The 27,635-nt window shown below is 52.5% G+C and overlaps 1 protein-coding gene across 3 annotated transcripts; it reads right to left on the bottom strand.

Annotated features, from left to right (window-relative positions):
• Window positions 1–150: 150 nt before the first annotated feature.
• On the bottom strand, window positions 151–26,139 carry CYTH4 (cytohesin 4). Of its 3 annotated transcripts, none has more exons than XM_030545760.1 (13): window positions 25,997–26,139; window positions 18,193–18,275; window positions 14,239–14,303; window positions 13,669–13,735; window positions 11,408–11,526; window positions 10,815–10,895; window positions 9,717–9,829; window positions 8,544–8,692; window positions 3,950–4,061; window positions 3,547–3,623; window positions 3,086–3,157; window positions 767–921; window positions 151–223 (listed from the first exon to the last, which is right to left on the bottom strand). In XM_030545760.1, the coding sequence occupies exons 1-13, from the start codon at window positions 26,013–26,015 to the stop codon at window positions 151–153; spliced, it is 1,185 nt and encodes a 394-aa protein (XP_030401620.1). In that variant the 5' UTR covers window positions 26,016–26,139. The 3 variants fall into 3 exon arrangements, with proteins under 3 accessions (XP_030401620.1, XP_030401629.1, XP_030401633.1); XM_030545769.1 differs by lacking the exon at window positions 25,997–26,139 and adding an exon at window positions 25,129–25,277; XM_030545773.1 differs by lacking the exon at window positions 25,997–26,139 and adding an exon at window positions 18,540–18,600.
• Between the last annotated feature and the right edge of the window lie 1,496 nt (window positions 26,140–27,635).

Raw genomic sequence — 27,635 nt, 5'->3', positions numbered from 1 at the left:
TTGTCAGCCTGTCAGTCACCTTCTGGCCAGTCAGGAGGTAGGGGAAGGTGCTGGTCCCTGAGCAACCTTCGCTGATAGAGCCCAATGGGGGAGGATATGGCCCAGCGATTAAAGATCATCTCGGCAGCAATGAGTGGGCTGGGAGCTGGCTCAGTTTTTGCTGGCAATCTTTTTCTTACGGGCTGAGACCAGGTCATAGAAGGGATCCTGGGTGATGCTGGTTCTGGATAGAGGAGGAATGAGAGAGAGATTCAGGGCTGGGAAACGACATGGAAAACCACAAGGATCTCTCTGAACCTACAAACAATGGACTGCCTCTCTCCCCAGAACAGGGGATCTGCAGGCCCCTTAGCAGCACCTGGAGCCTCCAGCTAGTGTAGTCAGGCTTTGCAGGCCAGAGAAGGAGCCTGAAAGTTCACTGCAAGGGCCTCCAGGCCCTAGATGGCTAATGCACTGGAGCAATAGGGGTGGAGAGGCGAGGGGGTCAGGGATGCTCACAGGTGTGAACATTTATCTCCCTGGGGGCGATGCCCCTCTGCTCCCTTGCATGTGAAATCACTGCTGCCCAAGTGCCCCAGAGAGGCAAGGTGAGGCCTCCAGGTCTGCATGTTGGCACGGCATTGCCATTCATCTCTCTGCCCACCAGCACACCGCAGGCAGCTCTGGCCTCTGCTAGTGCCATGTCTCCCCTGACCTGAGTTCATTCCACCCCATTTCACGCTGCCTGGAGGGGTCCTCTCATCTCCCTCAGGGCTAGTCCCCTCACCGTATTGCCTCAATCCACAGGTCGCGTTCCTCTGGTGTGGCTGCCGAGATCTTGTAGGACTGGTGCTTGCCTTCTACCACCTTCCCATCCCCGTCTGTCTTGCAGGCTTTGATCTTCTGCCCCTTGCAGTTGGGATTGAAGAGCTCCAAGCAGTTCTGCAGGGAGAGACGTGGAGGGAGTCAGGCAGTAAATCCATTCTTCCAGGGGCGTAGCTGTGGGAGGTCATGCTAAAGGAGTCTGCAGAGGTGGCAGTGGGCTTGTCTGTTCCTGAACTGGGGCCAGGACTTTGCCTGGCATGCTCTGGGGATCTCCGCACTGTTGATTTAGATTCCAGTAGCTCAGAGACTTCACAAGTGAAAACCACAACACTCTGCACTCAGTGACTCCTGCACCGCCGTGGCCACCAAACCATGTTTTACAGAGAGAGAGAGAACAATGGCCGAGACTCTGGAAAACACCCTGTGGTTTGTGCTGCACCCCACGCAGCCTACCAGAAGCAGTTATTCAGGAACACTGCCTAACAGCTTTTGGGTACCTCTGACAGGACAGCATCACCCATCATACTGCCACCAGCACTGGCTATGCACAAGGGACAGACAGAAAGGGGGGGCAGGTTGAGGTAATCTTTCTTGGGGAACCTCCCTAACAGCACAGTGCTAATTCTTACTCATAGACTTTAAGTCCAGAAGGAACCATCATGATAATCAATTCTCAACTCCTGCACATTGCAGGCCACAGAACCTTGCTCACCCACTCCTGTAATGGACCCCTAACCTCTGGCTGAGTTACTGGAGTCCCCAAATCATGCTTAAAGACTTCAAGTTACAGACAATCCACCATTTACACTAGTTTAAACCTGCAAGTAACCCCTGCCCTACGCTGCAGAGGAAGGCAAAAAAAATCCAACGTCTCTGCCAATTTGACCCGGGGGAAAATTCCTTCCTGACCCTAAATATGGAGATCAGTTAGACACTGAGCAAGGCCCACCAGACAGACAGCCGTGAAAGAATCCAGTGTAGTAGCTCAGAGCCCTCCCCATCTAGCGTCCCATCACCAGCCATTGGAGAGATTTGCTGCTAGCAGACGCAGATCGGCTACATGCCATTGTAGGCAGTCCTGTCATACCATCCCCCCTGCCTCCCTAAAGCTCAGTCTTGAAGCCAGTTAGTTTTTTGCCCCCACTGCTCCCCCTGAAAGGCTGTTCCAGAACTTTACTCCTCTGATGGTAAGGAACCTTCATCTAATTTCAGGCCTAAACTTGTCGCAGGCCAGTTTATACACTTCCTCCAAAGTAGCACACTATGGCACAAACTCCTGATGATGGAACCAAATCTAGAGCTGGGCAGAGAAGGGTTGTTTCGTTTTGTGGAGGATTTCAATATTTCAAAATCTGGTTCCATTCAAACTCAGAACAAAACCTAGACATTTCAGCAGTGTCCATGAAAGGGAAAGCCCAGGGTCCCCGACTCCGAGACAATCTGCCCACCAAGTGAGCTGGAGAGGTGCTCGGTGGGTGAGCTGGCAGGATGCCAGGCAGGTTTCGAAAGCTGCCTGGTTTCTGGAGGAACTCTGTCCACATCGAACCATCGCCACAGAATGTTTCAGTTTCAACTAGTTGGCAAATTCCCATGAAAAACGTCACTGGAATTTTTCCACCCTGCTCTAACAGAACCATAACTTCCTGACCTGAAGTCAAGACCCCTGTGCCTTGAGCAATCAGGTCTTGTTCCAGCCCCTGCTCCAGTGTACCAGTAGCTGCTATAGAGAGGGACAGGACTGACAATGGCAACTCAAACGTACTTAGTTTGATACTGATCTTCCACTGGTGTAACCCAAGTAAAGGGCCACTGACTCACGTGTTACTCCTGGTCTACAGCAGCGTAACAAAGACTAGAACTGCAACCTCGACGACAACCTCAGCAGAGAGGTCAAGCACTGAGCAGGCTATGGGGAATGAACGCCTTCTGCCACCCATAGTGGCAGCCCCTCCTAGATAGACCTGAAGCACATCAGCAGGACTAAAGTGTGTGGGAAGTTTATCCTGTCGCTGCCCTTGCTGTGCCTGTCCCTGTCTTGGGGGTAAAGGGAGGGCTGGGTCTCTGAAGCTGTTGATCCTGTGTTTCTCACCTGCAGTCATGCAGCGCTTGAAAGAGAATCTGCCTGAGGCTGGGTCCTGGGGTGGGGCAGTTCAGACATTCCGCCCTCCAAGACAGCAGAGTGCTGCCTGGCACAATGCCGCTGAGCGGGGCAGGAGGAGTTAAACCTGCTAGTGTTTCTGATGACACAGGCTTGTCCTGGTACCAAACAGTGGAGACTTACTGGCTTTTTGGGGTCCTCCACCTTCCGAACTGATAGATTCTCCAGGGGGATGATCCCCAGAGGTTCTTTATCCTGGAAGCCAACGAGAAGCAGGTATGAGGGTCTGACATGTTCCCAGCACCCAGACCAATGACGTGTTGCTCCCCATTGCCCTGGCATGCACCCCAGAGCATTATGCAAAGCAGGCCCCTCAACACAAACACACTAGCAAATCAAAGGGGCGCTTGGAGCCCATGGCTATAGCTGGCCAGAGTTCTGACTGCCAGAACGTACCATGGTGTTGATTCTAATCAGTCTGGAATGGCAGCTGTGGGTCACAGCTTGGGGCCGGGGTTGGGAATGGTGGGGCTCAGTCTGACCGCAGTTCGGGGTGACAGAGTGGGGTGTATCCCCATCCCTCATTACCCCTGGAAAATACAGACCCCCTGGGAGAGAACTGCTTGACTGGAGTGCAGCCTTACCGTGGTGTATTCAAAGTAGTACAGGCAGTTGTCAGTCAGAATGAACCAACGGCGCTTCCAGGTCTTCACCCGGCCTCCTAGGGGCAGCAAGATTCAAAATATGTCAGTCCCCTCAGCTCCTCCTCACCCCCCTGAAGATTAGTGCCCAGGGGTATAACCTCCATCCCATGCTGAACGCACCCCCAGAACTGGGGGGAGGGAAGGCATCCTTCTCAGCAGACTGGCTTTGGGAGGTGCAGGCGTGGGCTGGCTAGAAAACAGCCGGTAGGTTTGAACACCAGGGGTCAGGCTCAACCTGCGGCAGCAGAAGGAAAGGCGGCTGCTGCAGACCTCCACAGGGTTGCATAGGAAACTCTTGGGGTGATGCTCATAGTGGTGAGCTGCACAAGGAGGCATTTCGTACCTAGTTTAAGGAGCCAGCCCTCACGGCTGGGGTTGAAGAAAGTGTGCGTGAGGTCATTCCCATCATCTTCCGGGATGGAAAATGGCTCGTTCTTGATGCTCTCGAACAGATTCTGCTCCACAGAAAGAGGGAGAGAAATTAAAAAGCTGGCATAGGGTGACTTGACTTAACTCACTGATGTTCCCTACATATGGATGGATAGGGGTTGCTGGCTATGCAGTACCCCTTAATGCTCATCTCACAGGGACAAAATGGGAGCGGTATGTGTGCGCTCAACATCTTTGTGCCGAAACAGCCCTAGTTACCTATGCGCACGCACACACACACTCACACACACGTATGCCCATGTGGACAGCATGCTATTTTGCACAGACACGCACAAGTGCAGAGGGGAGCAATGAGAAGCAGACACACCCACGTGTGAGCTACCAGGCACAACCCACTACATTGCACAGCTGTGGGAGGGGGATTCTGGTTTCTCGTCCTGTATGGGGATGACACTGTGCTACTGGGATTTGACATCATTTATTACGCAAAGTTCTGAGTAAGAGGTTCCTGCAACTTCCTCCAAACAGCCGTCAGGAAGTGACATGATGCCAGAAAGCTGAGACCTTCCCACTGAGGGAGGAGTGGGGCAGAGAGGTGCTACACAAAGCCAAGGCTGGTACTTGGGTAGGTGGGTGTCATGAGCAGGACACAGTCGACACAGGGTGCTGAATGCCAAATCATCACTGTGGCCTCTATGAGCCCGCTGATGCCAACCGGCAAAGGGTGCATGGTTATGTAACAATAAATCCCAGCAGGCCTGACAAACTCACTACACCCAACACACGGCTGTCAGAATATTTAGCCAAACACTGTCTTATAAGGTATCATATGAAAACTGGTGCCACGCTGGTCATGAAGATCATTGTGTGATGTGTGTACGGGTTGTGTATAAAGAGTTGTGTATGGGCACTGGCAATATGTTCTTACAATATGTTGTGGAGGCAGCAGATGAGCAAGCCTGCTTTGGAGAAAGGAATGTGGCTTTACCTGCCAGCATGGCTCAAGCTCTGGGACAACAGCATGACTTGATCACAAGCAAAGTCCAAGGAAAGTACATTTGCCTCCAAAATGTGCGAGCCAACTGAGAAAGCAAATTGACCAGAGGATGAGGAGTGGGCTTATCGCCTGCACCCCGAAGAACAAGCAGCTGAGGAGAGGAGCCTGAGGTTACTTTTCAGATAATACATTTCAAAGGTTTTTTGGACTATAAAAAGAAGCAAGGAGACTTCTTTGTTATCTATCACTTAGGGGACAAAGGGGGAAGCACGCTCTGACCCTGCCTGTGAACCGTGGGTCCTCCTGCCTGAGTGGCTGGGGATGCAGATAGCTTGATGGAGGTGCGAATGAAAGCTGCTGAGGCAGATCCCTGTTTGCTAAGGTTAAGTTTGAGTCACTAGAAAACGTGTGCTTTTTGTGTTGTTTGTACCCATCTCTTTTCCTCCTGCTTAGGATCTCTTCAGTCTCTGTTCTGTGTTCAGACACTTGGGCTTGGTTTTACTACACACCATCTCAGTGCTGTGTATTAAGGTGAACAGTGTGTCCCTCAGTGAGCCAGCTGGCTGATGTGGATTCTGTCTCTTTGGAGGCAGCAGCAGACTTGGTATTTCTGTGGGCATCCAGGGCTGGGGCTAGTTCCTGCAGAGGAACACTTTCCTGGGGGCTTGGGAACGGGTTCACTGAATGTTACCAGCAAGGCCAGGTTAAGACTGGCAGAGGGATAACACAGTGGTTTAGAGTTCTGGGCACCCCAAGAAAGAGCTACAATTGCAGCACTGGGCAGGGCCCCTCTCCACAGGCTAAACCTGAGCAGGAGACACTTGACTAGTGGTTCTCAAACTTTTGTACTGGTGCCCCCTTTCACACAGCAAGCCTCTAAGTGCGACTCCCCATATAAATTAAAAACACTTTTTAATATATTTAACACCATTATAAATGCTGGAGGCAAAGCAGGGTTTGGGGTGGAGGCTGACACTCGTGACCCCCCATGTAATAACCTCGTGACCACCTGAGGGGTCCCAACCCCCAGTTTGAGAACAGCTGCACTTGACCTCCCCCCTGCCAGGCATTGTGTGAGAAGGGCGGAGCTGTCATGTTGCCTTCCCTGAGGAGCAGCCATGCAGTGGCTGGTCTCCACAGCTCTGGGATTTGCATGGGAGAAGCAAGCTACTCACACACTGCTTCGTGGCTGCCAATGCAGGCCAGCGGCAGCATTTGGTCTCTTAGGGCCAGACTTTCTGCCTCCATTTAGGTCCCTGAACAAGGGCCACAGGGTGCTGCTCTGCTCTTTTGGAAACCTGGCCATTAAGGCTCTTCCTTGCCCAAGCCTAACAACTCCCTCTCTTAAGTATGGATTCCCATCTGATCTGGGTACTGATCCTGCCAAGGGAGCCAGGAGGTGAACCTGCAGGGGGGACCACCAGGATCCTCAGCAGAGGGAGGTCCAGCGAGAGGGAGAATGGCCCCCGAGCAATACAGGAATTCACCAGGTAAAATAAATCCCTTGAGGCTTTCCGAGGCTGAGGCCAGGGGCACAAGGCCATTCGGGATTAGAGAAACCTGAGCTACAAATAGCACAAAAGAGACACCAGAGTCCTTCCTTGAGCAAACGCCCCCCAGTGAAGACACATGGCAATCGCAGAGCCAGGCTCTGAGACCCTTATTCATGTCAGCACCTTACTCCGCAAGTTGTTTCCTAGAAGTCAATGGGGATGTTCCTGGGTGCTACTCATTGTGAGTAAGGTGTTCAGAATTTGGCCCACAATGACATCATCATCATCATCATCATCATCATCATCATCATCATCATCATCTTGATACCCCAGATGTACACAAACCATGCCCTGAACAGCTTACAGACAAAGGCTGGGGCTAAGGGAGTCGGTGCCCAGCTCTCTTGGCAAGTTGCTGGGCGTTGGGTGCCTTGCCCCCATTGAAAGACCCAGCCCAACAAAGGCAGGCATGCTCACACAGAGATATACACTTGCAGACACACGCACCACCCACACACCCTGACAGACACACCCACTGCTAACCACACTTGCAAAGGCGCACGCAACCCTCGCAGATTCGTTCTCTCGCTCTGTCGTATACACACACACACACACACACACACACATACACTTGCTCATACACACACCACACACTCTCTGCCCCACACTCTCCTGGTCTGCAGCACACCCTGGCCAGCAAGGCCACATTGGCAGGCTCTCTCCAATGTGCCTTCCCCGTCCACAGGCCAAAGCACATTTTCTCATCTTCCAGACACCCATACCCACCTCCTGGAGCAACTCTGCTCCCCCAGCATAGGAGAGTCCACTTATTCCTCCTTCCTCAGCAGCTGGGTTACTAGGGTTGCCAACTTTCTACTCGCACAAAACCAAACACCCTTGCACCGACCCTCCTCTGAGGCCCTGCCCCTGCTCACTCTGCTGCCTCCACTCTGTCACTCACTCTCCCCACCCTCACTCACTTGCTCATTTTCACAGGCTGGCTCAGGGGGTTGGGGTGTGGGAGGGGATGAGGGCACTGGCTGGGGGGGGTGCGGGCTCCATGGTGGGGCTGGGGATGAGGGATTTGGGGTGCAGGAGGGGGCTCCGTGCTAGGGGGTGGAACCAAGGGGTTTGAACTCAAAGTATGGGAGGGGGCGCTGGGCTGAGGCAGGGGATTGGGGAATGGGAGAGGGTACTGAATCTGGGCTCGGGATGTGGGTTCTGAGGTGGGGCCAGAAATGAGGGGTTCAGGGTGCTGTAGGGGGATCTGAGCTGGGGCAGGAAGTTGGGGTGCGGGGGGTGAGGGCTCCAGCTGGGGGTGCAGACTCTGGGGTGGGGCTGGGGATGAGGGGTTTGGGGTGCAGGAGGCTGCTCCAGGCTGAGATCAAGGGGTTTGGAGGGTGGGAGGGGGATCACAGTTGGGGAAGGAGGGCAGGGATGCAGGGTGGATGAGGGGGACAGGCTCTGGGCGGCACTTACCTCGGGCCGCTCCTGGAAGCAGCAGCATGTCCTCCCTACTTCTATATGGAGGCGCAGCCAGGCGGCTCTGTGCACTGCCCTGTCGGCAGGTGCCGCCCCCGCAGATCCCATTGGCCATGTGATTCCCAGCCAATGGGAGCTGTGGAGCTGGTGCTTGGAGTGGGGACTGCGTGCAGAGTCCCCTGGCTGCACCTATGCCTAGGAGCCAGAGTGGGACATACCAGCTGCTTCCGGGAGCCACGCGGAACCACGGTAGACAAGGAGTCTGCCTTAGTCTGTCTGTGCCACCAACCAGACTTTTAATGGTTCCAATAAGAAACTAGACACTTGACAACCTTGTGGGGTGATATACCTTGAGCCCAGCAGGCCTTTGTCTCCTTGCACTCTCAGAGCCACTTAGGAGGGAGGAATACATGGACTCTCCCACTCATGGGAACCATGGATGCTCCAGGAAGGGACCACCTAGAAATCGGCATGATGCCCCAGGGAGAGGTATCAATGATTCCTTTGGCTGGGTCGGGTATTTCTCCCAGCTCAGCACCCAGCAGCAGGCCAGGTGAGCAGGCAGGAGAACTTACCCGCAGAAGCTCTTCAGGCAGGTCCCCTCCATTGTTGATGCCTCGATTCATGGCCACGAACCTCTCGAAAGGGGGCTTGTCCTTCACGTTGGGGTTGTGCAGGCTGGTGTTCAGCATGATGACGGAGAAAGAGAGCACGTAGCACGTATCTGCCGGTGAGCGAGAGAGTGCAGAGGGGTGTGGGTGCCTGGCAGCATCGCCACTCCAGACACCCCAGCAGGGGGAACTGTGCCCCTGGGGTTCTGGGGGGAAGTGGGTGGGAGGTTTCTCCTTCCCATTGAGACTCTAAAAGGATTCCCTCTGCCGTGGGAGGAGGCTGTCTCACTTTGCCTGAGATCTGCTAATGGCCCTTCGGTTGCCTGTTCCTTTGCTCTCCAGTACTGAGCACTTGGATCCCATGGAGCCCTTGGAAAGTGGGGGAGGGTGCTCATTTAATTTTAAATGAAGCTTCTTAAATATTTTAAAAACCTTGTTTACTTTACATACAACAATAGTTTAGTTATATATTATAGACTTATGGAAAGAGACCTTCTAAAAACGTTAATATGCATTACTGGCACTTGAAACCTTAAATTAGAGTGAATAAATGAAGACTCAGCACACCACTTCTGAAAGGTTGCCAACCCCTGGCTTAGTCAGTTGGTCCCCAGCCTGTAGCAGTGCATGGGACTCTTCCATCTTAAGTGCAGGACTCTGCACTTGTCCTTGTTGAAGTTCATTAGATTTCTTTTGGCCCAATCCTCTAATTTGTCTAGGTCACTCTGGACCCTCTCCCTACCCTCCAGCATATCTACCTCTCCCCCCAGCTTAGTGTCATCCACGAACTTGCTAAGGGTGAAATCCATCCCATCATCCAGATCATTAATGATCCCCAGCTGAGGTCAATCCATCTAGACTCCACTGGCTTCCCCGCAGTTGAGTGGGTTCACGCCAGCTGTGGACATGGCCTCTTGGGTTTCTGTCAGTGAAATGGAGAGCAGCATTGTCCCTTGTCTCTAGAAAAAACACCTACAGGTAGGAACTGACAGAAGTGATATGGGACCGGGGCCAAATCACCTGACCTAAGGGAAACTAAAGCTGGAGGTGCCGCCTCTACTGTTCAAACACTACTTTCATGGCTCCACTTTGGCAAACATCTGGCAGCTCATTCCCACTCCCCACCTCTGCAGCTACCTGTTGACTGGAAGACTCCTGGGTTACACTGGCAGTACCAGTTGGCGAAGGCCTCCATCATCCGATCAATCTTCTGGGCCTCCCCGGGCAGCCGGAAGCTCCACAGGAACTGCCTGCAAGGACACCGGGCCCGTGGGCTAGTCACAGAATGGCCAGGCAGGCTCCATGCCCCTAATGCACAGGGGCACCCTCCTTCCTCCCATGGACATGTGGGTGTCCTCCCTCCGCACAGGGAAGGCAACAGGACATCCTTAGGTGCAACAGGGGCCCCTTTCTTCCCAAGAAGGCTGCAATGGGACACCCAGCCTAGGACCCAGGCAGCTTTCCCCTCAGCACCCAATGGGACACCCAGCCTGGGAAACAGGGAACCCTTCTCTCGGCTCCTAGGACAACAACTAGACACCGTCCCTCAGAAACAGGGACACTCCCCCAAAACAAGGGAGCAGGACAGGACACCTGCTCAAGAGCCCGGGGCCTCTCTCCCCATCACATGGGCGACCAGCAGGATGCTCTCTTAGCAAACGGGGACCTCTCTCCCCACTGCACAACCTCAAACGAGATGCCTCCCCCAAGGATACAGGCTCCCTCTGCTGCTAGTGCACAAGAGCCCGACGAGAAGCCTGCATGGGCAATGTGAGAGCTCAATAAGATGCCCTTGAAACGGGGGAGGGAAGGTGTCCCTCTCCCACAGCACACGGCCACTACCCAGGTGGCCACCTCTGGAAACAGCTGGTCCTCTCTCCCCATGGGACACCCCAGAAGGAAGGGGGGGGCAACCTATGACAGAGTAAGATACACTCTTATGACATATAGGTGATTCTTCCCTAACACAGGGAACCGCAGCAAGATGCCCCCCAGGGAAATGGGGGTCATGCTCCCCAATGCACCGCACAGCAATGGGACACCACTCCGAGAGGTGGCTTCCCCTGCATTGGTGCAGTTGGACACCCAAGTATGAAAATGGGGGCGGGGATTCCCTCCAAGACGAATGCTTGGGAAGCTCCTTCCCCGCTCTGGAGTGGTTTCGTTTGCTTTCGCAGCAAGGCCTGAGCACCCACTCCCAGGCCTCTGCTGCTCTCTGCCTGGGTGCTCACTCACCTTAGTGCCTGCACCAGGTTGAGGTTGGCGAACGGGTGGCATTCCACAAAGGCCTGAAGGATCTGCAGGTTCGCCGGGTCCCTGGTAGAGGAAACAGGGCCAAGTGGGAGGGTATGGGGAGAGAAGGAGACTGTGACTCAGTGCTTTATGATGCAGCCTTTTTATGTGACCTAGAGCAGAGCTGGGCTCAGACCTCTCAGAGTTCTGATTCCCCCAGGAACATCTCTGCACACTTCCTTTCCCTGCTTTCCAAATTCAGCTCCCTTTCCCCCCACAAAAAGACACCAGGACCTTTGGCAAGATTGTTACACTGATGCCTTGTCTGCACCGGGGGTTCACCCTAAGTACAGCCATCAGCACCAGTGCAGCTGCCCCAGTGCTAACCCCTTGCATCTATAGGGCACCAGCCGGAACCTAAGCTATACACGGCTTATCTCCCTTTCAAGCAGAGCCAAGCTCCCTCAGTGCAAGTGGCAGCTCTGCCTGTCTATGCTAGGGGCTGCTCCAGTACAGCTGCACTGGCGGCTGAAGTTGGGTCTAACCCCCACTGTAGACAAGGCCAAAGAGAGTTAGATCAGGTAGGGGAGGCTCACCTCTCTCCCAGGTAATCCCCGATGGCTGTCTTGTTCAGGCCTTCTCCCTTGTACAGGAACCGGGCGATCTCTCGCAAGTCTGAGGACAGCACCTTGTGCTCGGTCAAGTACTGGATCCCCTGGGGGAAGAGTACACCCTGGCTGTGAGTGAAGGGTTTCTGGGGGGGGCCAGGGGAAGGCAATTTAATGGGGGTTCAGCCCGACCATCTCAGGACATCATGTTTCCCCAGCTCTGCAGGCCTCCTCCCAAATCCAGCTACTCCCCCTCCCCCTTGGAACGCAGCCGGGGAGCACACAGCCAGACTTGCTATCTGAATCCCTCCCCTCATGTTCCACATAGGAGCTAATGTTGTACCCATCCTGGCCTGGCCCGGGACACCTACTGTCGGGGAGCTGCCAGGTTCCTGAGCAGAGCTGTGCAGAGAATGGAAATTCCGTTTCAAGTAGGATTTTGAGATTTCAAAGTTTGTCTTGGTTTCAATCCAATGGAACCCGAACATTTCAAAATTTTCCACAGAAGAAAATAACACTTCTCCCTTTCCCCCCAGATTCATTTTGGGTTGATCAAAATGTTTTGTGCCCACAAAATTGGTTTGGTTCCATTCTGACTTTTTAAAAAAGGCAGATTCTATTATAATGTACGGCATCATGCACAGTTTAAACCATTCCAAAAGGAAACATCTTTTCGAAAGGAAAAATGGAAACGTTCCATTCTGAATGTGTCCAAATGGGGTGTTTTGACACCATCAGCACTCCCCTCCTTTCCCCCCCAACATGCCTTTTTTCTCTGAAACAGAATTTCGATGAAATCGACATGATTTTGTGACGCGTTTTGATTTCAACAGAGCTGCGTTTTCCAGTGGAAAATAGCCCCCTCTAAGTTTTTCCAACCAGATCAATCCCAAAGTCGCACCCACTGCCCCCCTCCTGCCCCACAACCCCTGGGCGGAATCCGCACTCTATGGGTGCAGCCCCCTCGGCACACATGGGCCAGCACAAAGACCAAGCATCACTAAAGTCCCACTGAAGGGCTCAAAACAGGGCTTGATTTAACTCTACATAAAAGACTGTAAGTGGCCGGATTGCTGGGTGGGATGTAAACAGAGAGAAGTCCTAATGCTGGCTTGCTGGTGTTCTGGAGTGAATGTCACCCAGACTGTTCTCCTCCTTTGGTGGGCTGGCGGGTATTGCCAGCAATTGCTGTGATGGTACTGAAGTGTAGAGGCAGTGCTAGCCCACTGGGGGCCCTAAGCAGGAATTCTTCCCCCCTCCCATACAACACATCATAAAAAGGGAATACGGGGTCCCCTTGAGCTGATTGAGGCCCTAAGCAATTGCTTAGTCTGCCTAGTACTGGCTCTGCTGGAGGGTCCTCTTTTGCGTCCCAGTGGGAGGGGCTGGAGGCATGATGGAAAGTTGGTCAGAGCAGCAGAAGCTGAGCTCGAGCCAGAGAGACGGTTGCTGTGGTTAAAATGATGGGGGCTGATATTACTGTTGTAGCTTGTGGTTTTCTTTGCTAAGCACAGACTGAGTGGTCCAGCAGAGCGGGGGAGGGGAGAGAAAGCGGGCTTTAGGTCTCTTCTTGTTATTCACATTCACCTCTGCCTTTTCACCCTGCTCTGAGTCTCCTGCTAGTGGGGTGGGGCGTGCGGGTTGCGCTGGGGGTGGGGGGGGGGGTTGGGGGAGTTATCCAGCAGGTGGGAAACCTGGATTTGCTTTGCAGACTCTCATGCCCAGGCCAGCAGCAGGGGCAGCCTGGCTTGGCCGGGCCTGCTTTGAGTGCGAGAAAGCCTCACATCCTGTCGGGTGACCTCCCTCCCTACCCAGGCAACCCAGGAATAGGTTTTAGAGAAATCTATAGGTGAGAAAGCCTGGACTGGGGGCTCTCCGGATTTGTGCTCCCTGGACAGACAGAAGAGTCAGTGGTTGGATTAAATCTGGCTCTGTCTCTCCTCCTTCCATTTCTCTTCTGCTTTGGGGGTGCTTTGATTGACACGTGTCAGCACAATGTGTCATGGGAAGGCACCATTGCTCAGAGCTCTCAGAAGATATCGTGGCATGGGGCGTTGCCTGATAGTGCTATGTCGGGCTGAGAAACCAGCCTACCCTCACCCCATCGCCAGTTCCTGGGGCCCACCCAGCATGTGTCTGCCCCGATGGCAGAATGAATGTCTTTGGAGTGGGTAACTTGCATCTGAGCTGTAGTAAAGAGAGGTCCATATGGGATGGCAATAAGTGGCAGTTGGAACAGTACACTTTACCTTTGTAGGGTCCATGTTGAATTTCTTCCGGCCCATGCACAGATCTTTGTCCCTCTGGACCATTTTGCTGCAGATGCAAAGGTGGAGAATGAAGCCTGGCACAAAGAGAAGCAGCCAGCTGTATTCCCTCAAAGGATGGGGCAGGAGGAGGGCTCCCAACAGGAGTTTCCGGATCTCAGCTCTGGCTTGCTCCAGGGCAGAGAAGAGAAGCCACTCACTCTCGCCTGCCTGTGTCCATCCTAAGGCAGGGGGTGTTAATCCCCATGGAGACTGGAATCTCTGAAGGGGCTGGTGTTTTACTGAACTCACTGCTCTCTAGTAAAGAGAAATCTATGAAAGAGAGAGAGTGCGCAAGCCAGCTGTCTCCATCATTTCCCCTGTGCCCAGAAAGATTCCCCTCTCCTGGGACATGAGCCAAACCCCATTGATGTCAATGGAAAGGCTCCAGCTAGGGCATTAAAGCAGGCCCCTGGTTCTTTCTCCACCCTGAAGAAGAGCCATGCCACCTATGCACCAGAAGAACAACCATGCAATTGCCACCTCCCTGCAGGCACATGGCTGGATCCTCACCTCTCTTCTGTGCTTTGGAAGCAATCTATCTCTGCAAACACTTGTGCAATCTCCTCCTTCAGCTTCTGTGGGAGGAAGAGATGAGGGGTGAGAGCGAGCCAGGGGATGGAAGAGAGACCGGATGTCTCACTTCACCTCTGGGTGGCTGCCAAGCCCTGCTGGCATGGGCAGGGCCAGCCCAGTTCACTGGCCATTGTAACGGGACCAGCCAGGGTGTCTTATCAAAAAGGGCACTGATCTCAGGTCGCCTTCTCCAACCATGTTGGACACCGGCTGAAGGCGGGAGTGGGGAGCAAATGTTCTGACACCTACTGTCAAATGTGTCTGAAAAGTTGAGTGCAGACAGAGCCAGGGAGCAAGATAACAGGGATCCATGTCTGGGTCTGCTCTGGAATGTATCGTGGGTGCTGCGCTGTGCCCCTTTCCCTGCTGTAGCCCGGCCACGCAGCCAGGAAAGGTGTGCAGAGAGGCAGTGGAATCAGCTACCAAGCAAGGGGAGTCACCTGGGAGTTGGGTGTGTCAGAGGGAGCTGCTTGTGCCCCTGTCATTCAGCAGTTGCCGCACCGACTGATGAGCAGGTGGGGCTGCTCCTCTCTATATTCTATCATTTAAACATGGAATTCAGCTCCTTTGGACACTTCATAGCTCCCAGCCCCTAATTGGTTGTCTCTGAGTTACAAAGGGAGCCAAGTTCTTCGGGTTCTCTCCATGCCTCTGTTTCCCCTCCCACCCTTTGCTTGGCGAGTTGATTGTGATTTTAAGTCCTTCCCTGTGAACATGTTTGTACAGCACCTAGCACAACGGATCCCTGAGCTTGGCTACTGTGATAAAAATTATTTACTGGTATTATTCCTATTTCCTAGCACTATCCTTCAGCTGCTCAAGAGGCAATTTGAGATCTCCCGGCTGTTTAACCCCAGTGATAATGCACCAAGATTGCTGGAGATATTCCCAAGGGGATGAATCTCCATTCTGGGACCCTGTTACCTAGGCATCTCCTGCCCCAGTGGGCAGTGACTGGTTACCAACCAGTTTTGGGGAGATGATAGACTCAGACTATTGGCCCATCTAGTCCAGGATCTTGTCTCCTGTCACACTGGGTCAGCCCTCTGGTCCATCTACTCAGGTTGCCTGCCTCCTATGTTGGCAGTGGTACGGCAAACAAACAATGCACATGGACAGTTGTGTGAAGTTGTACCTGGAACAGGGGAGGGGGCTTGCATTCCTGACTCTATGGCAATCACTTCACACCACAAAGCACAAGATGGGTTTATCATCTGGTAGCACTTGGCTTAATCTTCTGTCCTAGTCAAGGCACTCGTCACCTGGGCATCTAGGCACCTGCAGATCATGGGCCAGCTCCTCAGCTGATGTAAATCAACATAGCCCCATCGTTCTGGCTCAATAAACTCTTCAAGGTGTGATGCTGGCAGGCCAGGTGCCAGCTCATGTCAAGGCTCCTAGGCCTCACTGAACACTGACAAATGCATAGCTGGAAACCAGTCTGGCTCACTTGGGTATTAGTATTGTTAAAATGGGTATTAGATTTAGAGAGATGTGTTTGGACTTTATGGAATGCTTGTGAGTTGCCGCATGCATTAATATCACTGGCAATATCTGTACCCCATGCTATAAGGTAATATTTAAGTGTTTGCTATGAAACCAGAAACCCCCAGAGTCAGGAAAGAAGCATTACCAAGCATGAAATACAAGTTTACCACAAGAGGTGTCATCTCCTGTCCAACAGAAGAAGGCCCATAGACACCAGATGAACCACCATGGAACATCAGTGGACAAAAGACTTTGCTGATTGTTCCCACCCACACCCATGAAGAGGGACTTGCACAAACCCTCATCCCATCACAGTCTGAACTCTGGGGGACGGGAATAAAAATCCCTGACCAGAAGGATTTTTATCACTGGGTTCTTGGAACTTGGAGAGGACAGGATTTCTAAGCATAAGCAAGAGATCCCCAAACTGCTTAGCTGGATTAACCCTAAAGGACAGCTAGCACTTGAACATTACAGCAGCTTCTATTTTTGAAACCTATGATTGTAACTCATGTGTGTGTGTGTGTTTACCTGCTTTAACCTTGTCATACCTCCCTTATTTCTTTTTCCCAGTTAAGAAACCTTTAGTCAGTTTAATATAGGTGGGGCCCTACCAAATTCACGGTCTATTCTGGTCAATTTCATGGCCAGAGAGATTTTAAATGGGTCAATTTCACAATTTCAGATGCTTACATCTGAAATTTCAGAGTTTGCAGCCATGGGGGTCCCCACCCAAAAGGGATCATGGGGGATGAGAGGGGTGCAAAGTTGTAGGTGGGTCCCAAGATGGCCACCTTCGCTTCTGTGCTACCTTCAGAGCTGGGCTCTAAAGGCAGCACCCTCCCAGCTTCCTGCAGTCAGAGGAGGTTCCCGGAGGTGGAGGTGGGTAGAATGTCCCCCAATGCTGCTGGGAGCGCCCCAGCTGGGGGCTTTTAGCTGCTAGTCCACGCCAGGGACAGATTAAGGCAGGGGCCCCTGGCCAATTTGTGGGCCCACCAGGAAAAATGGGTGCCCCAGCCCTGGAAGAAGTGCCAGGGCAGAAGCCCCTCCCAGGTCACCCCGAGTCCCAGCAGGAGCTGCAGGGGAAGAAGCCCCGAGTCTAAGTGCCCCGACTGCAGTCGCAGGGCTGAAGCCTCGAGCCCAGACTGCCCCAAGCTCCAGCTGCAGTGGGAGGGCGGACGGAAGCCCAGGGCCCAGGTTGCTCCAGCTGCAGCTGCTGTGAGCGAAAGCTCCCAGCCAGGCAGGAGCCTGCGGGAGGAAGCCCCGAGCTTGGCGCCAGGTGCTGCAGCAGGAGCTGTGGCGGTGAGGCGGGGAATGGAAGCCTGGAGCTCAGCTTCTGGACTGCTGCACTGCAGAAGTGAGGGTGTACCACTCTCATTTCTGTGCTGCCTCTGCAGATGGGCCTGATTTCCCCACCAAAAGCGGCTGTGCAGGGGAAGGACAACTCCTGTCCCTTCCCAGTGCGGCTGGACTAGCAGCAGGGGAGATCAGTTTTCTTGGGGGAGGGCTGATTTCATGGTCCATGACACGTTTTCACGACAGTGAAATTGGTAAAGCCCTAAATATAGGATTGGCTAAAAGCATTGTCGTTGGTGTTGGGTTTAAGGTACAAATGACCTGTGGTAAGTAACTGGTCCTTTGGGACTGACAGTAACCTGAATACTGTGATTTTTGGTGTGAGAGACCATCTGTCACAAAGGCAGGCTTGTCTGGGTGGCAAGATAGACTGAAGTGCCCAAGAGGACTGTCTGTGACTCCATGTTAAGGCTGTTCTAGTGCCTGTGGAATTCACTGTAGATGGGTGGTTAAATCTAATGACAGAAACACACAACCAGTTTGGGGGTTGTGCTCTGGTTGGCACTTGCATTCATGAGCCACTCCAGACAGCTTAACATAGGGCAGGGGCTCAGATTCCATGACAATCGGCATGGAGTAGAACAGAAACTATCTGTTTTGGTTTTGTACACAGCCATGCACAGCTGTGGTACTAGACAAGTAATACATGCTAATTAATAGTAACTCCACATATTGAGACAGCTGCTGTAAATTGGCATAGATTCCATTCATGTCAACAAAGCTACCTCCATTTATCCCAGCTGAGGATCTGGGCTGCTAGTAATATTGCTCATAAAGTTCGCCAGCCTTTTCAAAATGTCCAGTTATAGTGTTTGCTTTGATGATCTCTTGCAACGGGGAGTTCCCCAGGCTGGATGCTGCTTATTGGTGGGACTGATGCCATTTGAACCTCAGCATTCCAGATCTGATGGTGCTTGGGAAAGTATCTCCTGCCAGGCCAGGGAACTGTTCTAGATGGGATGAGATGTTTGTAAAGAGTTCCCCCAGAGAGCAGGTTCTGGGAAGACCTGTCTGTCCAGAGATGGGCAAGGGCGGGGTGGCCCATACCTGAATGTCCTCCAGGAGTGCCATCCTGTGCTGCTTGATGGTGTTTATTTCAGACTCTTCAGCCTCGCTCAGATCAGATGTCCCTGGAAATACAAAAGGGAAAATGAATGCCAGTGAGAACGGGAGTTGTCTCAGGGCAAGCGGAGCCCCACAACATTGTAGGCAGGACAAAGGAACCCCTGCCATTCCAGTCCTGAGCTGCTCCTGCCTGTAATAGTCTGCCATGGCACCTCCCTCCTGCCCTGCACCCTGCCCTCCTATTCCAGTCCTGGGACCCAATCCCAGTTCTGCCAATGTTCCTCCTGATCCTGCATCACCCCCTCACACACCAGTCCTGGGCACCATACCTCAATGCCAGTGTCCCTCAGCTCTGATCTTGCAACAATCCCTCTGTTTCACTCCCAGGACTCTCCTAAGTAGCAGTGTTCAATCTTGCTACATTCTGTTTTGTGGTTTCTCATACAGACGAGCTTTTTTCACGAGCAATATCAGGACAAATGAACTTGATAAAGCAGTGACCTAAATACAAAATCTAACCCGATCAAAAGTCATTGGCTTGATCTCTCTCGATCTCTCAGAAATTCAAGCTCTTCTATTAAATGCAGAAACAGATGCAAGAAACAAATGCAAATGGGACACAGAGAAATGATTTAAGAGAGAGTCTAAGTTGATGCCATTTTGAGGGGAGGGAATTTGGGGGGTTCATCAGAGGAAGAGGAGTAATGGGGCTGGGAAGATATTCCAATGACCACAGGCTAAACACAGATGTAACTAGCGCTGCTCTTGCTTCCTCTCTTCTTTACAGGAAGACAAGTGATGACAGAGATGAGAAGACCACAGAATGATTCATAAAAGACCTAGAAGAAGAAATGGAGCCACAGCAGACCAGCTAAATACACTCCGGCCAGAGCACAGCATTCAGCAAGAATAAGAGGAGAAATAGGAAGCTGCAGCAGCAGAAACAGAGTCCATGTCAGCGGCAAGGGAAGGCATGGAGTTCAGGGGAGCCACAGATCAACCCACGTGCACTGCCTTGTCGAGAGCTCTCATTCAGCCCCAGGCCAGGAGCTTCTCTGTAGGCAAACACCTTCCCTGCCCCTGCGTCAGGTCAGTCCAGCAGGTATCCTGCTCCGTTGGTGCACACACCAAATCCCCTGAGCCTCCCATGTCTGGGAGGAAAGGGGAAGTCTCACCAGCTGTCTTGGAAACTCTCTTAGTGTGCCTTGCACACACGGAACAATGTCTAAAAATAGGGTGGAAAAGGGGAAGGAATCAGCTGTGGCGGGGAAAGAAAAGAGAAGGGGGAGAAAGAACAGTGATCTCGGAGCACAGGGGCTTGTTTCCTGCAGCGTCCCAGAAGAGTGAGGGATGGGGCAGCCCCATTAGAGTCTTACCACATGTTCTCAAGCCCCCCAGTGCTGCTCACTGACTTCTGGTTTCCTTCCACGCTTTGCATGCCCTGGGGATGCCCAACACAGACTAAGGGGGCAGAGTCACTCCAAGCAGTAGCCCTTACCCAGCTTCCTGCAGACAGATGTACACATGCGCACAAATTGCCTTGACTGAGTTGAGGCCACTGAGACTGGGGACAGCTGCATGGATGGGAGCTTGGAACCTAGGGCTGGGAAGGAGCATATCCCCCAACTCTGGAGGTAGCCTTGGTGGAGACCTGGGGAAGCTGCATTGTCCAAGTCGCCATTCAACACAGGTAGGATGGGAAAATGCCTGCTCTCATAGACTCGTAGATGCAAAGACCAGAAAGCTAACCATCATGACCAGCTAATCTGATTTCCTGCCCACCACATACCACAGAACCTCACCTACCCACTCCTGTAGTGGACCCATGACCTCTGGCTGAGTTACTGAAGCCCTCAAATCTTGATTTAAAGACTTCAGATTACAGAGAATCCACCATTTACTCTAGTTCAAACCTGCAGGTGACCCGCACTGCACATTGCTGAGGAAGGTAATCGCACCCCCACAGGCTCTGCCAATCTGATCCAGAGGGAAAATTCTTTCCTGACCACAAATATGGCGATCAGTTAGACCCTGATCATGTGGGCAAGACCCACCAGCCAAACACCTGGGAGAGAATTCTCTGTAGAACTCAGAGCTGCCCCCCATCTAGTGTCCCACCATTAGCCATCGGAGAGATTTGCTAATAGCGGTCATGGATGGGACATATGACATTGTAGGCAACCTCATCATACCATCCCCTGCATAAACTTATCAAGCTCAGTCTTAAAACCAGTTAGGGTTTTTGCCCCCCCGCTCCCCCTGAAAGGCTGTTCCAGAACTTCACGCCTCTGATGGTTAGAAACCTTTGTCTCATTTCTAGCCTAAATTTATTGATAGTCAGTTTATATCCATTTGTTCTTGTGCCAGCATGAGCCTTTCACTTAAATAACTCCTCTCCCTCCCTGGTGTTTGCCCCTGTGAAGTGTTTATAGGAAGCACTTTGTTAAGTTAAGCAAGTCAAGCTCCTTAAGTCTCCACTCAGGAGGCAGGTTCTCCACTCTTCTGATCATTCCGGTAGCCCTTCTCTGCACCAGTTTGAATTTATCTTTCTTAAACATAGGAGACCAGAACTGCACACACTATTCCAGATGCGGTCTCACCAGTGCCTTGTATAATGGTACTAACACTTGCCTATCTCTACTGGAAACACCTTCCCTCATGCATCCTAGGGCTGCATTAGCAATCTGTGACAACCAGACCTGCAGGCTTGACAAGTGAATTATGACGGCTTACTGCCTGGCAAACGGGCTGCCTAACTCCAATTCAAAATCCCAGCCCCAATCCTGTACTGAGTGCAGCTCAAAAGGGGAAAGGGGCAAAGGTGGTTTGATGTCACTTTTATGTCCCCTTATCCCAGGATCAACAAGAGACCAGGCCAGCCCCTGGTGCAAGCAAGAACAGCCTCAGGGCTGCTACGATCTTTGCCTAGGGCTGTTCGGGCAGCCAGGGAGCAGTGGGGGTGAGGGGGCACATATTCCCTAGCCTTGCCCCCAGCAGTGCTCCATACTTTCAAGGCTGTGGTGCTGTAACAGCTGATGTGCTGCTACGGATGGGCTGCATCACTTGGGAGTATCTTCCACTGACCACTGAACCGGCACTACGGCTGCTTTGCTTTGGTAAAACAGCTTAAAGCATGTAGCGAGCCCAAGGACCTGGCCCCCAGAGGACATCCACTGACCCACGTGGCCAAGCTGAGGCTGGAAATAACAGGGCTCCCTCTCCTTGTGAATGCTGCCAAACAGCCAAAGAAACACACGAATCCCCTGCCTGCCTTGTTAATAGTGTTTATAAATAATTTCCACTTAAAAAAAAAAAAACCTGACTGGAAGAGAAAAAGAACTGAGTGGGGATGTTTTGGTTGGCTAGCTCCCAGTGCCAAGGGGAAATCAGGTTCCTGAGACTGACCATCCCCAGGAACAATGGGGTGAGGCCAATGCTCCAGATCAGCCTGATTGACAGGGCGGGCAGGTTAATCAGGGAGTCAGGAGGCCGGGGGAGTGGGTCCCGTCTTCTATGTGAGCTGGAATTGCCTGGGTCAGACAGAGTGGGGCCGAGCTAAGGAGAAAGCAGGGGCCCAAGCTGAGCTGGAGAGCAGAGCTGTTCCAGCCAGAGAGGCCAGAAAAGCAGCCCTGTGCTGGGAGCAGAGCTGCAGCCCCAAAGCCAGAGCACTGCCCAGAGAGCAGACCTGCCCTGGGAGCAGAGCTGCAGCAACCAGAGCCAGAGGGGCCAGAGAAACAGCCCAGGGAGCTGGAGGCAGAGCAGCAGCAGCAGCCGTGCTAAGGCAGAGTGGGGCAGTCCAGAGCTGGGTGTGGTGAGCAGCTGGGGAGTGTGAGGGGGGACCCTGGGCAGTGGCCCCAGTGCAGGGAGATGCCTCAGCCAAGAGGCCTTGCAGGTCAGACTTGGAGGCAGATCATAACCCCAATGGGGAGGGGGTGACGCTGGGAAGAAGGGTCCTGCCACCTAGAGCCTGAGAGCATGTGGCCACTGCCAGAGCAGGTGTCTGACCTGCAGCACAGCCAGGGCCTGAGAAGGAGGCCTGGGACTTGTGAGGAACAGACTGAACTTCCCTGACATTCCAGAGACACTCGTTGTGACGTCCCCATGTCACAGAGCAGGGTGACGTGTTTTCCTTTAACCTTTCCCATTTTTTCCGTATTTTTTAAAATTGATTGCTGTTTAATTAATTGTATTTGATTTGAACTGTATGTAATGATCAGTGGGTCAGGGAAGCATCCAGTGCAAGGAGAGCACCCTGGAGTGGGGTCACCCTAGCCTCTGCCCTAAGTGACCATGACAAGGTTGGGGGTCGAGCCCCCCAGGAATCCTGGGCCCAGCCTTGTTGGGGTTATGAGGACTCTGCCACACAGGAGAGTGGAAGGGGAGCCCTTGAGGTCAGGCAGGCCTCTGGGTAAAGGAAGTGGGTGCGAGGACTCAGATCCTTTCACTAGCCCATTTCCCTGGGATAGTGTATAAGCCAGGAAAGTTCCCCACAATAGCAGGATCATTCCCCCACTTACACAAAGATGGGGGCAGACTGAGTCAGACATGGAAGGGGAGACAAGGGGGATAAAGATGTGAGTGAGCAAGAAATGGGGCAGTGGGTCAGATTTACAAAGGGATTTAGGTACCTGAAGATGCAGAGAGGCATCTAGTGGGATTTTCAGAAGCACCTAAGCAGGTGAGGTGCCTAACTCCAATTGGAAGTAACTTAATAAGTATGTGAATTTAATATATGCACCTCTCTTGCATTGTGCTTCCCTAGCAAGCATCCCAAACCTCTGCATTTTGGTAGCGGAGACACGAGATGACTAGTTTGAGTCCTTTGTTGCCTGCTTTGGATTCTGCAGTTAAATCGGTGGGGAAAGGAGAGAAAATAACCTAAAATTCACCCTTTTGCCCACAAAATCCTGCAATGAGCCAGAATCGAGTGGTTTATTTGAAGAACTGTCCATTGAATCAATTGAATGGCTAAATGACGGCAATTATCCTACTTAGATTATAAGCTCATTGGGGCATGGGCCGTCTTTTGATTCAGTGTTTGTACAGCGCCTAGCATAATGGGGTCCTGGTGCATGCCTAGTGCTCCTAGGCACTGTGATAATAAATAATAAAAATGTGCATCAACTGCAGTGCAGGCAGCGGGCCTCTATTTTCCCAAACAGCAGAGGAGGTTGACAGCAGCACAATGGTTCCCCTTTCTTTCATTCCCTGCTTTTATAGAAAATGGAGCCTGGGAACTTGGGAAAGAAGAGTCCCAGCGGATTTTCGCACTGGCCCTCTCCAATACCTTAAAGATGAGCCTGGGCATAGCACTGCCATCACAGGGTGAAGAAGTTCACATCTGGTTCAGAGGACCCACACAGAGTCTAGGCACTAGCTAAGTTCCACGTAAGCCCTATGTTGAGGACTTAACTGGGACATAAATGATGCATAGCCCATGTCTGGGCCCTCTGCCCAGGGGTAAATTTCACCCACACTGAACAGGAATTAGTTAAATCAAGTCCAATGCACCAGTGAGTCAGTACCCCAAAAGGTATCATCAGTTCCTATCATCTCCCCTAGACAGGCTCAGACCCGTATTTTCAAACCTCATCTCCAGCGTGGATGGTGCAAATTTGGTGACCACACAGCACACATGCCAAATAATGAATACAATGATTTAACTAGTCAGACCCACTAAAAACCACATACTGTAGCTAGGCATCTAAATGCATACCGCTGCAAACACGAACAACTGCACCTGCAATTTCCTCCCTCCATCAGTAATGGGTACAAAACTGTGCTGGCAATACTAGAAGTCAGGCTAAATGCAGGATTCACAATATACAGGCCTTTGGTCTACCTCGGTATGAGGCTGAGTTTACAGCCAATGAGAGCCAGTAGCAGACCCTGGAGCTCCTCACCTGCCTCCTTGCATGGATCCCTCTCACAGCCTCACCACTGTTCTGATTCTGACATGATCATCTCACCATACTCCATGCTATGAGCACGGGCTCCATTGCACAGCCCAGCTCATGGCCCTGCTGGCATAGCTCTCTCCCACATAGGGACACATAAGATGAGGTCGCTCACCTCACCCCCGCCCCAGGGAAAGGGGTGGGAGTCGCCACCTTTCAGACTTGCCCTGTCAGTTATCCGTGGACTGTGAAGGAGGAGAGGAAGTCGAACATTTTCTCCACAGAAACAGACAATGGGCTTGATTTTCTGGAGCTGGCCCAGAGAGGTGCAAATGGCATGCCCCAGCACCAGCAGGGGTCACTGCGCCCCAGTGGGATTCACTCCAGGCAAAGGACAAGGGAGTATTCACACCCCCATCCCTCACTGGGTCATGCCATGGGCTGGGCAACCTTAAACTGCAGAAGGTTCCTCACTGAAAGCTGCTGGAGGGACACACTCAATCAGGGCAAACTCTTGGCCCCCTGACCGCGCCTCCTCCCCAGGCAGCACAGCTGACTTTTGAACCGGTGCCAGGCAGCTGTGGGTCCCCAGCCAGGGCGGGGTTGTGGGTGGGTATCTTTTACTGCTCCAAAGACCTCAAGGCAGATTTCTTGCCAATGAAGACCTTTCCCCAGATGTCTGCCAGTGTCAAACTAAGCCCAAAGACCAATAGTTCAGATCAGCAATAAAATCATAGGCCTAGATATATCCATGGGAACCACAAAAATACAATGACTACACTAAAGCTGCACAGGGCGAGGACTTTTTGTGTGTTTGTACAGCACCTAGCACTGTGGCCCCTGGTTTACAATCGGAGCCTCAGGCACTACTGCAGTACAAAGCACAACAATATTGATAATGTCAAGTAGCTCACTGCCAGTTTTGAGATCCATCTTTTCCTTGGACAATTGACCTTGCCAGCATGAGGTGAGCCAGGATCCTTTTCTCTGTTGGCTCCCCCTCTTGTTGCCCACCACTTACCAAACCAGGAAATAAGTTTTTTATCTCGGTCATCGCCTCTCGGCTACTTCTGTCTTTCTAGCTTCTGTTGGAGTCTGTCGTGTTTCTGTGGTTCGCAGGGATATGTCCAGGTCTATGATTTTATTGCTGAGCTGAGCTGCTGGTCTTTGGGCTCCCTCTCCCCCTCGCACCATTTTCAGCTGTTGGGGAGAGGGCAATAGCTGTGGGCCATTCCCTGTCTCCTCTGTCAGGGGGCTGATTTACTGTTACTGTGCCTCACAGGCAGTGATTAACATCAGTGACATGCACTGCCCAATCAGAATGCTGGGGGTTACACACACTCACTTTGCACTAGCCCCAGCTGGGGCAGGGAAATGAAGGCTTTCACAATTTCGCTCTTGAACTCGCAAGTCATGCTTTTGCACCTCTGTTCCTGTCACACCGAGGCTACATCAAAGGAATCTGTTGTTTATAGTCAGAGCACCAGGCACCTCTGGTGCCCCAGGCTGGGCCTGGCCCTGGCATACTCCATGCCTGCTTGTTATCTAGCTAGTCTGAGGGTCACTGACATGAGGGATTTAAACTTTCCTCCTCAGAGATGACCTGTCTGTACAAAGCTCAGTAAGGCTTGACCCTGGTCCAATTAATGTCAGTGGGTCGTCTCCCAGTGACATCTGCAGGGAGCTGGATCAGGTCCTGAATAACTGGGAGGGATGGAGGGAGGTGAAAACAGCACAACACCTGCAAGCTCTAAATCCCACCCAAAGCATCTGGGGAACTCCTCGTCTCTCCTTTCCTCCCTAGCACCCCACTCCAGTTGGTGACACTGCCCTGCTGGAGCCTAGTGGGTTAGCAACACTTGCAGCAACAAGACAGGAGAAGGACTTACCGGTGGGACAAACGTCCATCCTGAGACCTGCTGAAAAGAGAATTCTTTCAACAGCCGTCAGTTTCTCTTTCCCCACTGCTCTTGTGATTCCTTCCACAATTAGCACTACTTCAGCCCAGTAGCTAAAAGTGTTTCAGCTGGATGGCTGCGTTGTTTCGAGGCTCCACCCCCACCTCCTCCCTATATTGCTCATATTAGTGACGGCGGCAGTGATGAACTCATGTTTCTCAGAGCGTACAAACCTTTCTGGGTTACTTCCTAAAAATAAAACGGACCAAGCCACGAGCAAAAGCCATGCTGTTTTAACATGGGCAGCCATTCAGATCTTTGCTATGGGGGTTGGTCTCGAGATTCACTGTCATCTGGTTTGATCCAGCATGCTCTGGGAAGGGAGGAAGAGGGAAGTTGGCAACTCAAAGAGCCAACTTGTTTAGTGGATGGTTTTGTGCTGGGAAATGTTTATCCCCCACCCCTGCACTAAGATCCCAAAAGATATCAGCAATAGGTGGCGGGTTGATGAGTATTCCAAAATCCGTGTGTGCTGGGTCCTGCATTGCCCCCTGCTGACAGCTGATGGACTTGTATCCAGCCCAGGTTCCTTTCTCCCCGTCCCATACTGGTCCCTTTTGGGCAGGCTCCTCAGCAAGGATTGACTGGTCCATGGAGAGTGAGCTCCCCTCTCATCCCTAGAGTCACTCCCTCCCTTGTGGAAGCCTTGCCTCGGCAGGGCAGTGGAGGGAGCTTGCCCCGGCCCTGCCTGTGCTGTGTCTGTTCTGGAAAGTATAGGACTTTAACCACCAGGGCTGTCAGTGTCAAGCTCTCTCTTCCCCTCCCCCAAGCCCCGGAAGGCTGCACACTTCCTCTTGAGGTAATTGCACTTGGTTGCCAGTCTATCATCTATTGTACATGATGGTCCTGACATGGTCTGAGGGGGAAGGAGGGGAGGGTATTGTGCCCACAGGGGGAGCTCGACAGCTGGCATCAACATTCCAAGAGCCTCTTGCAGGGCAAGGGATTCACAGGGCCTTACACATTGTAGAAGTGATCTGGTGGCTGGCCACAGGATTCCTCTCACTTACTTCTCTGTCAGGCTTATGGCTGAGGATGATGAGACAATGCCAGCTGTCCTGAAGCCGAGCACAACAAGAGCAGGTGTCTGGCAGGCTTCTCCTCCACATATCCAACAGCTCTGCCAGAGCACCTCGCTCCTGCCCGGCAGCACTCTATGCTTCTTCAGTTCTGCCTCCCAACATTGCCTGCGCCCCTCACTCCAGCCCTGCAGCACACCCTGCTATTCCAGCCCTGAGCCCACCCCCAGCTCTGCCTATGCACCTCACTGCTGCATGCTGTGCTGTTCCAATTCTGCCCTCCACCAACTATGCCCGTGCCCCTTGGTCCCAGAGCACCCCCTGCTACTGCATTAACATTACCTCTCTTGAGCAGACTGCAAAGCCATTTCCCTAATCCCTGCCTGCTATGCTCACTGCACCCTGCACAGGACTGGCCATTGGGTTGTGGGGAGGGTTTGGAAGATGGTTCAATGGGGCAACCCCAAAGCTAGCTGTCACCCTCAGGTCACCCTCGGCCTCCTGCTGCAAAGCTACAGTCTGGCCTCTTGGGCTGGACTCTGTGCACAGTT

Source organism: Gopherus evgoodei, chromosome 1 (assembly GCF_007399415.2).
Source record: "Gopherus evgoodei ecotype Sinaloan lineage chromosome 1, rGopEvg1_v1.p, whole genome shotgun sequence".
NCBI classification, from domain to species: Eukaryota; Metazoa; Chordata; order Testudines; family Testudinidae; genus Gopherus; species Gopherus evgoodei.
Note: the sequence above shows the minus strand (reverse complement) of the source record. Positions and strands in the feature narration are given on the sequence as shown.

Bases quoted from the DNA above. Each gene is read 5' to 3' on its own strand.
- CYTH4 (XM_030545760.1), bottom strand. The intron at 9,830-10,814 runs GTGAGTGAGCAC...GTGTCCTTGCAG, and splicing joins AACCTGGTGCAGGCACTAAG to GCAGTTCCTGTGGAGCTTCC. The intron at 4,062-8,543 runs GTAAGTTCTCCT...TCTGTGGAGCAG, and splicing joins TGCCTGAAGAGCTTCTGCGG to AATCTGTTCGAGAGCATCAA.